Here is a 12,607-nt window from a genome sequence, read left to right as displayed (position 1 = left end):
TAATAATTAGCTATCTCTTTAAAGCTACTATTTTCAACAAAATAACGCTTTAAAATTAGACCTATCCATGAATCTAAGATATCACAGCCAGTGATAAGCACAGTAGTGTCTGGAGGTCTTTGTTAATCTGGTCATTCCATATATCTGACTTTTAGGGTGTCATTAATAATACTTCCTTTCAATTTTCACCCCTCTACCGTGGCTACCAAACATATTTTTTCGCTCTCTTCAGTCCGGTTGCCATTGGTAACCATGAAATAACATTGATCAGCTGGCTCATTTACTGTAAATACACAGCGACATTCATGCAGTGCTTTGGATGAGCTATTTAAATTGAATGTGGGCGTCTAGAGGGCAACGCATGAGATGGAACATTGTGTGGAAACTTTGAGGTTTATAAAAAAAAATGCTTGGTTTTATAAATGAGGATGTGTTTAGTGTCGCCATTTTCAGATTTTTGACCTAGGTCCCGTTTTAATATAGATGTAACTTAATGTTTTATAAAGTGATTTGATCACTCCATGTGTCATAAAGTATTTATTATAAACTTGCTTCTTTTTCTTCAGAAGAAACAATTAAGATTTAGTCAAAGCACAATCAGTGTTTTTTTTTTTTGACACAGCTGGTGTGACTTTTTCGGGATTCTTCTGTAAAAGATTTACATGTGCTGTGTCTGAAATAATGAATGTATAATAAAGTGTGAAGGAGGTATGAAATTGTGGCAGATGTTGGGGTTGACTTTGTCATCAAGCCATTGAACACGCAGTGAGATGCTAAAAATGGACCATTAGTGTAAAAACAATTAAACCATCAAAAACAAGCAGATGTACTTTCTGGAAATAAAGCCTGATGGTGTTTGCATGGACTCTTAACTGTCCCTGCCCTTGCCTTAGTTTTATTTTTTGTCCTGCGTCTGTTTGTGGGCTTTGAAATTTGCTTTGAACCCTATGAAATGTTTTTTACTCTGGCAGATCTTCAGGATGAGGACTCTCTCTCAAGGCTTTTCTTTTATCTGATCTATAAAAAACTGCCACATTTTCTTAATATCTTCAAACATATTGATCTAAGAAGTGTCTTTATGTCAGATATATACATAAAATAGGACTTTTTTTGATATTAGTGAAAAAAATAATAGGTGTCTCAGTTAGTTTGGTCGAACCAAAAACCTAATTAATTCATCCAGATTCATCCATTATTTCCTGAGGTTTACACACTACATTCAATCTCAAAAAGGTGTTTGTTTATTTTTTTACTTTTGGCAAATTAAAGGCTAACTAACTAGTAGATGTATTTAGTATACATTTTTTAAATTACAATCCAATTAGATCCAGAGCGCATCTCGGTCTGAGTCTAACATTTGATTCTGTTTTGTCTTCTCCTGCCTTCACACCCATACAGCTAGATTGTTTACCTTCAAAGGTAGGCCAGGGTCAGATCAGACACATGTTGTTTGATAAAATAAGACGAGCCTTTAGAACAACAAACGACGTTGTGCACCTCTAACCCGCTGGCAGCAAGATAAAGCTGGAAGAATCCTCTGTGCCCAATCTGCAAACTGAACATGTCTGCAGTCTATGATTAGGGAAATCTATAGATGCTTTTTTTTAAATCCTGATCGTTTTATTTTGTTTGTAAATAGTGTTGCTGGATTCATTGGTTTTATAACAACTGTACAGCCAAGTGAGGAATCATAAGTCTACAGTGATGTAGTGTTGCCTGTGTTCCCTTAGGCTTTGATGAAACAAACATATCTTTTTAGATTTGCATTTATGTACAATAAAACAACATTGTGCAACTTTTGGAAATCTATTGTATTCTGCTGAGAGATAAGGTCTCACTCTGTTGCACTTTACTGCTGCACTCATTTCTATTTATTTTACCATCTGTCTACCCTCTTAGTCCATGTGTATGCCAAAAAAAACAAAAAAAACTAAGTTGATTAATTGGATACTTCAGAGAAAACTACTAAAAGCAAATGATTTAAAGTAAAACTAAAAAATTTCAGAACATTTGGAAAGATATGAACAATTTCCGCTCATTTTCGTCAAAGAAACACCATCCATCCATTTTCTCCCACTTATGACATCAGGAGGGTTACTATGCGGCCGGTGCCTGTATCCGGCAGTCTATGGCCGAAAGGCGGGGTCCACCCTGGACAGGTCCCCAATCTGTCCCAGGGCATCACAGAGACACATGAAGGCATAGAACCATGCACACACTCTGACAAATAAGGGCGATTTAGAGATACCAGTTCAACCAGCAGTCATGTTTTTGGACTGTGGGAGGAAGCTGGAGCACCTGAAGGGCGCGGGGAGAACATGGAAACTCCATGCAGAAAGACCCTTGGTCGGGAATTGAACCTGGAATCTTCTTGCTACAAGGCAACAGAGCTATAAACTGTACCCCTGTGCAGCCCATCACAGCAACTCTAGTATTATAAATCTATCCATCCATCCTTCATCTGATCCCGCTCAGTCCTGTCAGGGTTGGGCCGGTGCCTATCTCCGGCTGTCTATGGGTGAGAGGCTGGGTACACCCTAGACAGGTCGCTAGTCTATTGCAGGAAAACACAGAGACAAACAGGACCAAAAACCATTCTTGTACACACTCACACCTGAGGAGAATTTAGAGAAGTCAATTAGTCATGTTTTTGGACTTTGGGAGGAAGCCGAAGTACCCGGAGAGAACCCACGCATTGAGAGAACATGCAAATCCATACAGAAAGACCAAGGCCTGGGAATCAAACCCAGAGCCTTCTTGCTGCAGGGCAATGGTGCTACCCACTGCATCACTGTGCAGCACCATCATAAATCTATGCTTCTCTTTAATGGGGACCCTAGCCCAAGACATTTCTAACAGTGTGCTTAAAGTGTATTTATAATACAACCCTTTAAGCAGTGTGCATTACTAAGCATCACTTAAAGTGAAAATATCAAGTTTAACTGTTTGCTTTCACTTAATGCTGTTATTTACTCATAGAAAATGTTCATGCAGAACAGATTCTATGGAGGACAATACTTTTGACATGACACCTACCACAATGTATATTGTTTGGTTTATCTTAAACACCCAAATATACCCAAAAGCTAAGAAGAAAAGAAGGCCCTGTTGACAGAACAACCATTACTTATCAGATCTGTCTTTTTTGCAAAAAGAAAACTTATGCTAAGAGAAATCCTCAGATAGTCCTGTTAGCAGCTTTCTGTAACAATGAAGCGGACACTGCAAACATGAGAAAGAACATCCTCATGTTAACCTACACATAAAATGCTTAGTGTGGTATAGTAATCCATGAGTTTAAAACTGGGTGTTTTACACTCAGGGATAAAAGGATTAAGTGTATAAAATAAAAGTCATATTGAACCCGTTTTTTAACTGTTGGTGGCAGGTTACCCCTCTGATTATCTTGTTTACTATGTTTGTTTTTTCTTTTTATTCATAGGTTGTTGTTTTTTATAATTTGATGCATAGGGTCAGAAAATTACGTTTTTTTTGTTTTTCTTGAGATTGAGGTGACGATTATAGAAAAATAAAATTATTCATAGGTTTGAGGAAATGTTTTATCTAAAAACTAAATCTGTAAGGATTACAGATCTAATACCAAAGAGAGCCTCGATAGGACCTTTAAATGTACATCTTCTCATGCAGTAAAAAGGTTTTGGCAGGGGTAACATCTGCTAAAATTAGCTTTACAATGTTTTCAATTTTTCTTTTTGTAACTTTTGTAGTACTGTATCTATTCTAGAAATTACCCTTAGAATTTTTATTTTCAAAAATAGGTGTTTTTTTTTTGTTAAATTCTAAATTAGAACAAAAAAGTGAAGAAAACCCTAAGTGTGTATGCACGAGTATGCTTTAACACCTCACCTGTCCTTCTGTCAGGTGTTTTGGAGAGGATACCTGTGTCTCTATCCCAGACATCAAGGCAATGGTTATGGTGCTGCCACCAAGTGAACCCACAATCACCATTTCAGGATCCAAGCAGCTTGTCAGACCAGCCAGTGACCTCCGCAGCCCGCTGGGTGTGGCGCCCTTCAAAGAGCTTCGGATCACTAGTACAGTAATGAAGGGCGACAGCTTTGGAGGATGTGAGTGGCCGCTCCTCTCAGCTTTTAAAGGATCGCTTTTTTCTTAACAGCTTGCTCTAATGTCTCAGTTCATCAACTTTACACACTAACTGCTAACTTTTATCATTCCAAGCTGTTTTTTTTTCACTCATATTACTTATAATGTGGTGTCTGTGTGTGCAGTCCACCGACCTGGGGTGATGGAGCTAATGCATAACCTGGACTACTGTGATGTGCTTGTTATCGGAGAGGAGTTGGAACCAGAGAGAGAGAGCCTGGAGATTCACCACAGTGCTTTACTGGGAAAACACCTTGATGCCACCAATTCCACCTCTGGAATATCAATATATGGTAGATATGTTCATTTCACAGCACTTCTTAACCTTAAAACTCAGAATATGTTTGTTATAAATGTTAACATGGATCTGGAAAAAGATCTCTTTAACTGCGAATCAGGAAATAGGCAGAAAATCCCTTTAGATTTTTTAAAACGTCTGTGGAATATTGATGGTTGTTATTGAACGTTAATGGTTTTTCTCATGCCATATTTCTACTGTTACCTCTAACACTGCGAGACTAATTTATGCAAAACAATATAAAATAAATAAAAAAAACAATTTTTTATGTTCCAAAGTGTTCTGTTAACTTTATAGCTTGGTCCACATTTAGAAAATCAGTAATCATTTAAAAGCCTTGTTGTTTGCTTCTCCAGACATTTTGACAGAATCTCTAAAAACAACAATAAATTCTTTATTTTCTAATAAAGTGTAGTTAGAAAACATTTGGAAAACTAAATAGCATATTTTAGACAGCTGCATCTTTTTACAGGTAGAATGACTATAATAATATTCCCTCACTATCCTTCACCTTTAGCATTTCTCTCACTAAAATCTGTATCAATTGTGGGCAACAAGGGATGGTCAACCTGTTCAACTGATCTGCTGAGATTGAAATTCATCTATTGAAGGATAATTTCTGACTGTCCCCAGGTGTGGACTCCATGGCCCACTATGAGCAGGTTCTCAGACAGTTACGCTACAGAAACTGGAGACCTGGCTCTCTAACAGAGAGAAGGTTCAGACTAACCTGCTCTGAACTCAATGGACGTTACACCAGTAATGAGTTTAATCTGGAGGCAAGTTCGGGTTTTTACATAAACCTACATCTTTTTTCATTTTCTTTGTTTTTATGTATTTATCACACAGTGTCATAGGTACCTTGTCTTGGTCTGTTTTTTTGGGAATAACAGCTCTTTGTTCCTGCTTCTTTAGGTCAGTGTTCTTCACCACACGGCACCCATGGAACATGTCAATCATATGGCTGCACAGGCTCAGTACATGAGACCCGTCCATCACCCGCTAATGATTCACTCACTTAACTCACACATGTCAGGTAAGCCCCGAATAAAGAGGTGGTTTTCTGCATCACTTGTCTAATGGCACCCTATCTTAACCTTATTGGTTGGATTGAACAAATTTTCCTTTTCTCATCAAATGTATTACAATTAAAAACAGTTATGCATAAGATTATTACAGTGGGTGCATTAAGGAACTCATTACTCTTAGGAAGGTTTGCCCTAAAAATCAAATAGTTTGGTATTTGAAGCCTCCAAAAAGGATTGTAGAGGATTTCATGTACAGCTTTTCCCTAGCAATAGGAAATAGTAAATTACATTTAAAACAAACGCAAAACATTTCTGGTTTTTGGTTCTCCAAACAAATTCACCCTAAAAGCAGACAGCCAACGTGTTAAAGGGTCTTTGAAAACCCCTGAGATATCATCCTGACTCCTACACCAGGCTGTTGCTGCTGCTGATATTTATAGTTTGTACAACGTAGACTCCCTTTGGTCTAAGAGATTCCTAGAGGCCAGGCTAAAATTAGCTAGATACAAATGAAGACAAACATCATGAAGGAATCAGATGAGTCTAAAATTTAATTATTTGGACACCAGGACAGAGCACATGTTTCCTTTTAACTAAATACAGTATTCCATGAAAATGATCATCACACCATCTGTGAAGGATACAGCTGCAAGTTTATTGCCTCCAAGATGCTTTGCTGCAGCAGCATCTAACCAGCCCACCATTATAGAATCAGCTGGGATTTCTTCTATCTGCCAGAGGGTCATGGGGGGAAATGTGACACCATCTATGGAATAGAATTAGGCTGAAACAGAACTGGACCCTGCAACATGACAGAGACCTAAAACATGGCAGCAAATTCACAGGCTGACCAATAAGAGAAAAGGCTTAACTATTGACGGATCATGATGTCACTGAGGTCTTGCAGAGTAACTTCAAATGCAAACAACCCCTCACATGTTATAACTGGTAGAATGCAACTAGCAGCATTTCATGGACATTAATAAAGTTCATTGTTATTTGTTTTTACTTATGCATTAATTTAGCATACTCTGGAATTCTAAATAATTAAGTAGGGTTATTAATGCACATTGGGACTATAACAACTCAGTGAGGGGTAGTGACTCCTCGTTTTAATATCATGCATAATGGATAATGGTTTCCTGTAACTTACAGAGGGAGGTTTAGTGGGTTACTGTTGCTTAAACATTAAGCCAGTGTATCTTGGTGCAGTTAGTCTGTTAGTGAAAACTAGAGTTATGCTGATAGCCTATTTGTTTATAGCTAAGAATAAACATGCCCACTAGAATGGGAAATAGTTTAAAAAGCAGTGTTGTTCATTTAGAGGTTAGATCTTTAATATGTACCAGAAATGGTGAAGAACCTCTAAGGATGTATATGAATAAAAGGTTAGTTTATGTGCATATAGTTTCCTTTACTGCAGTCCTATACACGTCTCTCACAGCCTGATAAATAGCTGGCGCACTAACCTCCCAGCCAGGATTTCCAGAGAGGGTACAACCAATCAATAACTAAAAGATGTGGTTTGCAGAGAAAAAGTGAACAGCTGATATTCCAGCTACTTGCTCTTTGAAGAGCTCAGTCTTGTGTAACAGTCCTTTGTGCATTCGAGAGTGATGTTGATTCTGTGCGTGATGTATGAATCTGTTTCCACTGAACCTTGTCCGACTTATCTCATAATCCCCAAGTCTTCAGCCCCAACCAAGCATAAACACTTGTTTTTTTTGTTTGTTTGTTTTTTTTCTTCAATTTGGTCTTTTTCTACATATTGAACAACAGTTCAAACAGTTGGATTTAAAAAGTACATACATTATGCAACTCCATCCTAGTAATCTTATTTATGATAATAAAGTAATGCAACACACCCAAAGGAAAATATAATTGAGTTATGCCACTAATTTCATTTTGTGTGTGCAGAAATTATGCCCTTCTTTTCTTCACTAGGTCCAGCTCCTCCTGCAGCCACAGTTGTAATTGTGGTGTGTATCGCCGCCCTTGTGATCATCGTGGTGATCGGGATCTACAGGATCCATGCCGCACATCAGGAGGGGTCCAGAGATGATGAGGATGAAATTAAAGATCCAGAGTCAGACTGGGAAAGCTCTGGACTCAACATCACTGTCAATCCCATGGAGGTAGCTGGGACTATTTCAGCTCTCCAGAACGCTTTGCATTTTTTACTGATATGATGACTAAAATGCGTATCAGCCATGATTGGATTTGGGAGCTGTGTTTTCTTTTTTTTTCTTTTTTTTGTCTAGGACATAAGAGGACCCCAGGCGCACGGAAAAGCTGTGAGAGGAGAAGAATGTGAGGAGGAGGATGATGAAGATGATGCTGAGTTGGTGGGAGGCATGACGATGGTTGAATCAGACAGCAGCGATGAAGAGGAAGAGGAGGAAAATAAGGGAAGAGGAGAGGTTAATGGGAGGAAGCAGAAGGGAAAACCTGAGTGGGACAGTTCATGTGGAACATACTAAGCACACACACACGTACACACACATTTCTACACACACACACACAGTGGTTTTATCTCTTCCAAAAACATGCACACCTACACTCTTAGTCAGCTACAACACACAGACAAACACACAGACATTTAAATTCCCTAATCAAATAAATTAGAATCTTTTGCTGGAAAAATACACAGAATCCTCCCATGTTGCAGTTTTTAAAGAAATGTCGCCATCTGCTGGGCAAAGGGAAACATTCGTCACCATTCAGTCAGCAGCAGTTCCAGTGCTGGAAATCATTAAGTGTTTTTCATTATTCACAGCACATTCAGTGAGTTAGATCATTTATCAACACATTAAAAAGCACATGTGCCATTTCACCATCATTTCGTGTGCAGACTGTCTGAGTTTTTCTTTGAAAACATAAAATAAAACTAACCTCTTGTCCCTACATTTAGTGCAGTGTATCGCAAAATGATTTAGTAGTTGAACTTTTCCACATTTCAATATGTTACGACCACAAACATTAAAGTTTTCTTCTGGAATAATGTCTGGTTGACCGACATAAAGTTCTGTATAATATTAGAATGGAAAAACATGAGTGCTTTTTCATATTAAAATCTGAAAAACATTTCTCTTAACTTGCAGGCAGCCTCCCTGAGTCAATACATTTCTAGAAAAATCTTTTTGCTGCAGTTTCAGTTGGGCTAGGGCCTTATCTTCCAGGATTCTAAATAAAGTGCACTAAATTGCACATGCAAGAATGGTGTGTGGTGCATAATTTACAAAGATTGCTGCACAAATATTAAGATGTGCAAACTGGTTTGGTTAAGCCCATAAAAATGAGCAGATTGCATGCTGGGCCATTCTAACACATGAAAAGGCTTTGGTGTAAATGACTCTACTGTAGCTCTAGCTGTTATAATACACGTCATTGTCTCCCTGGAGGTTAAACACACACCTAAATTTCTGTCCTTTTGCAGACTAACTGTTTTTTCTTTCTTTATTTTAATCGAGATTCATCTTCCAAGCAATGATTACCACTCTCTCTGTTCTTCCTGATGCAAAGTATCCCCAAAGCATTATACTATACCCACTATGTTTTCCCTGGTGTGCTCAAGCTGATATGCTATACTGTAGAAGTTTTTCTCTGTTTATTTTGTATTAGATAGAAAGTTTAACTCTGGTCTTACTTAGACTTAGGACATTTTAGGACATCTTTAGAAATAACTTAGGAATAAAGTTGACAGTAAACAAGCTTATCAGTTTTCTTCCTTAAACCTGATAAGCTTATTTTTAGGACTGAAAACTAACAGGTGTAGAATGATCTGGAAAAAACCTAAGTAGCCTACTTAGAAATGAAGGATGAGACCTGATTTGATGAGGAACTAGGCACAAAGACTATGACCATATCACAATATTTTCTTCTTTACTAAACTATTTCTATGGGCACAAATTGTAAATAAAACCGTAAACTCAGCTTAATCCATTAAGCGTTCACAAATATTATTGTTTACAAGTAAGCAGAGAAAAAAAAACTTTCTCATCCATAAATGTATTAATATACAATATCCATACAGATAATGTTTGCCCTGCACTATCTTAATAAACAGACACATATCACCAGATTCTCCCTCCTGAGCTGAGGTTCTCTGCAGCTCCTCCAGCTTTCTCCATAACTAAATGCTTTTGCCTACCCTTTACATTTATGCGCTACTTTGGGTTAGTAAATACCTCTTTGCTCCCCCCCCCAAAAAAATTTATTAATTAATAAGTACATACAAGTTTGTGGTTGCAACAGGACAAAGCATGAACAAATTTACTGTCTCTAAATACTTAAGCAATCCCTTCTGATTCCTTTTGTATTGTCTTTCTAACCAGACAGTCTGTAATTCAGATGTATCCATACATGTATTCACGGGTTAATATATGCATTAACATTTTAGACAGAAATAATAACTGGATCTAGATATTCTGTACGGCTTAGCGATGTTGTTGCTCAGTGTTTATCATCCTCGACTGTTGGCTCGCACTTCCTTCCTCTCCATAAGCAGTGCTATGGTTCTGTGGGCTGCACATTAAAGAAAAAATGGTGTCTCTCATTAAACACATTTCTCATTTGTTGTGCATTGCATACGATTTACATGCAGTGAATGATAGATTATGTATTGCAGGTAATTCTCTCTCTGAATAGTGTCTTTTTATGACACCGGGTTACTGTGTACAACTTAAAACTTCTATGTACATTTTACTTTTACTATTCATCATAGAGAGGTCTTAAAATAGCAGATGAACCAAAACCGATCTAATAATCATGACTTCCTGTTTTTGTATGAGCAACATGTCAGCTGAAATTATAAATTACACAAGACTTTTAGATGGAAAAGCAGTACTTCCAGGCCTCATCATCATCATCATCATCATCCATCACCCCCCTGCAGTAAGGTTGAACCCTAACAAGCGTTGAAAGATTTTTATTTTTGACTCGGATTGAGTTTAAAGGAAATATGTAAAAGTAAAATTTACTTCTAAGAGTAAGTGAGGGGATGATCTGCAGTCATGACTGAGAGGTAACCAGCCTAGCTATCTCTCTGTATCATGTGTGTTTTGTTTTCAGCCTGCAGTGATCAGAAGTTTTCACACACTGACCGGTATTATAAATAATACATTTAACTCTGTACTTACAGCCTAAATAGTTAAAGATTGCTACAAACAGGCTTGAATTGGAAGGCAGACAGACTTTTAGTTTTTTGAAGATGTTTCCACAGCTATCCAGGATTTTTTGTCAATTCTGTTGGCTCGCACCAGAGCAATCTCTTATTGGAATGCTGATGTATTGCAGCAGCATGGAGGTCCATCCTTCTGCACACATTCCAAGTCAGATGCAAATCAAATAGCCGTCCTTTGTTCTTCTGAAATGTTGGAGCCTTTTGTTGTGCATGGGCTATGTGATTGGCCTTTTGAATCATAATAAGAGGCTTGTATAATATTGTTTTCTCAGCAAGTTGCAGATAAAATACAAACATGTTGTAACCATTAAAAAGCTTCCAGTTTAATTCGCCCTGCCTGCATATTCAACCTCCCTGCCCCCTGAAAAAAACACCTCGAATAAATCAAAATGGCCAAATAAAAAGTAAATATAAATTAGTGACCAGAATAAACAATAACATCTTGGATTTTCAATCCAGCAGTTATTATAATTACACTTTATATGCTTCACTGGCTCTCAGTCTTACTCACCAAGGAGTGCAGCTTTGATATTTCTAAAGTTACTGATGCTTGTTTAAAGGGGAAAATTGATGTTAACATCTTTGGACAGTTTACGTCTCAAAAAGTCCATTTGGCTTTGAAAATTGTTTTTGTTTTAAATAAGGAGCAACCCACAGAACACATTAGGCATCGGTTTTTTGAAGGAGTAACCCTGCATTACAGTGAACCTCTTCTTTGAAATCCATGATGTCCCCCATTTAAAACCTCCAAACTAAACCTATCGTAAAACACTCTTGTTGTGCAGTCCTCAATCTGTTTATATCCCTGCAGCCACGAGGCAACCAGAGCCATCCCTTACTAGTGACACATTTAAACAATCCTACAGATTAAGTGTCCAGTATGTAGAGTTAACCCCACACCGCAGCGGTGGAAAAAGAGCCAGAGCTGCGGTTTGGTTTCTCCTCCTCACCTGTGATGTGTGCGTTCTTCCTAACAGACATGTCCATCTGTCCTTTAAGCACCTGTGATCGTAACGTCATCATTGTAAAACAACTGCCCCGTTTCCTTTGTCATGTTATGCTCCTGAAACGTTAAGGAGATTCTTTTGCATATAAAATGAAACCCTGTAAAAATGTTTAAGACAATTATTTTATATATCCGTTTCCTTTTTCTTTTTGTAAACTTAATAGTTGGGATTTATCTCTATCTAGCGGTCATCCCACTGCTTTCTGTATAATGATCAATAAAGACATGTTTTAGACTCTACTCAGCTCTGCTTTGTGTTCCTGTGCTGCATTTACACCCATCTGTTTGTAGAAATACTTTAAAACCACAGAATGCATGAGCCGTTATCACATCCATTTGCAAGCTTTCTGAAATTCACATCTTGACATTCTAAGTACTTTTTTATGGGTGTTTATGATAAATTCACATTTATAAAGAAAATGTAATTTGAATTTCTTCTAGCATCTGTAGCAGCGTTTCTGAGCTGGTGAGAAATTAAACCTATTGGCTGTTCTAGCTGTTTTTTAACCAACCTTTTTGGTAAGAAGTAAAAAATCAGAATCAGTAAAGGAAACATAAAACTGACTTTTCTTCAAGAAAGTTCTGTCTAAAATCTATAAGCACTGGTGTTTTTGGTATTAATGTAGATTACTGTAATAAGAGCTAAATGTCAAAGCTATTTTTAGGGGCAAAGGGTAATGTCAAAGCAGATTTCTACCACTTTAAAAAAATCTATTAATAATTTATTAATCAATTACATTTCATGTCTGCACTGGAAAATCATGAATATTTTTTTGTGAACACGGAGATATTTGGTGCTGTAGCATTAATCATCTTAAATTATTTCCTGCAAGAGCAATGTTTTGTTATGATGAAAAAAAAACATATATTCTAGCTATTTAGTTATGAACCATTTACATTGCCATCTTTTTCTTGTGCAATAAACCATGATAATAGTTTTGGACATTGAAAATCAATGTCCATGCTTT

General features: G+C 37.4%; 1 protein-coding gene across 2 annotated transcripts in view; it reads left to right on the top strand.

Annotated features, from left to right (window-relative positions):
* The window catches only part of clstn2 (calsyntenin 2), a 188,033-nt gene extending 177,883 nt beyond the window's left edge, over positions 1-10,150 (top strand). For both annotated transcript variants that reach the window (XM_015380869.1, XM_015380868.1), the window contains exons 13-18: positions 3,883-4,088; positions 4,251-4,418; positions 5,057-5,202; positions 5,339-5,459; positions 7,396-7,586; positions 7,713-10,150. In XM_015380869.1, the coding sequence (XP_015236355.1) occupies positions 3,883-4,088; positions 4,251-4,418; positions 5,057-5,202; positions 5,339-5,459; positions 7,396-7,586; positions 7,713-7,931 (1,051 nt within the window). In that variant the 3' untranslated portion in view covers positions 7,932-10,150. The remainder of the gene's footprint in view (positions 1-3,882; positions 4,089-4,250; positions 4,419-5,056; positions 5,203-5,338; positions 5,460-7,395; positions 7,587-7,712) is intronic.
* The last annotated feature ends 2,457 nt before the right edge of the window (positions 10,151-12,607 follow it).

Source organism: Cyprinodon variegatus, unplaced genomic scaffold (genome assembly GCF_000732505.1).
Source record: "Cyprinodon variegatus isolate N-32 unplaced genomic scaffold, C_variegatus-1.0 Scaffold224, whole genome shotgun sequence".
NCBI classification, from domain to species: Eukaryota; Metazoa; Chordata; class Actinopteri; order Cyprinodontiformes; family Cyprinodontidae; genus Cyprinodon; species Cyprinodon variegatus.
Note: the sequence above shows the minus strand (reverse complement) of the source record. Positions and strands in the feature narration are given on the sequence as shown.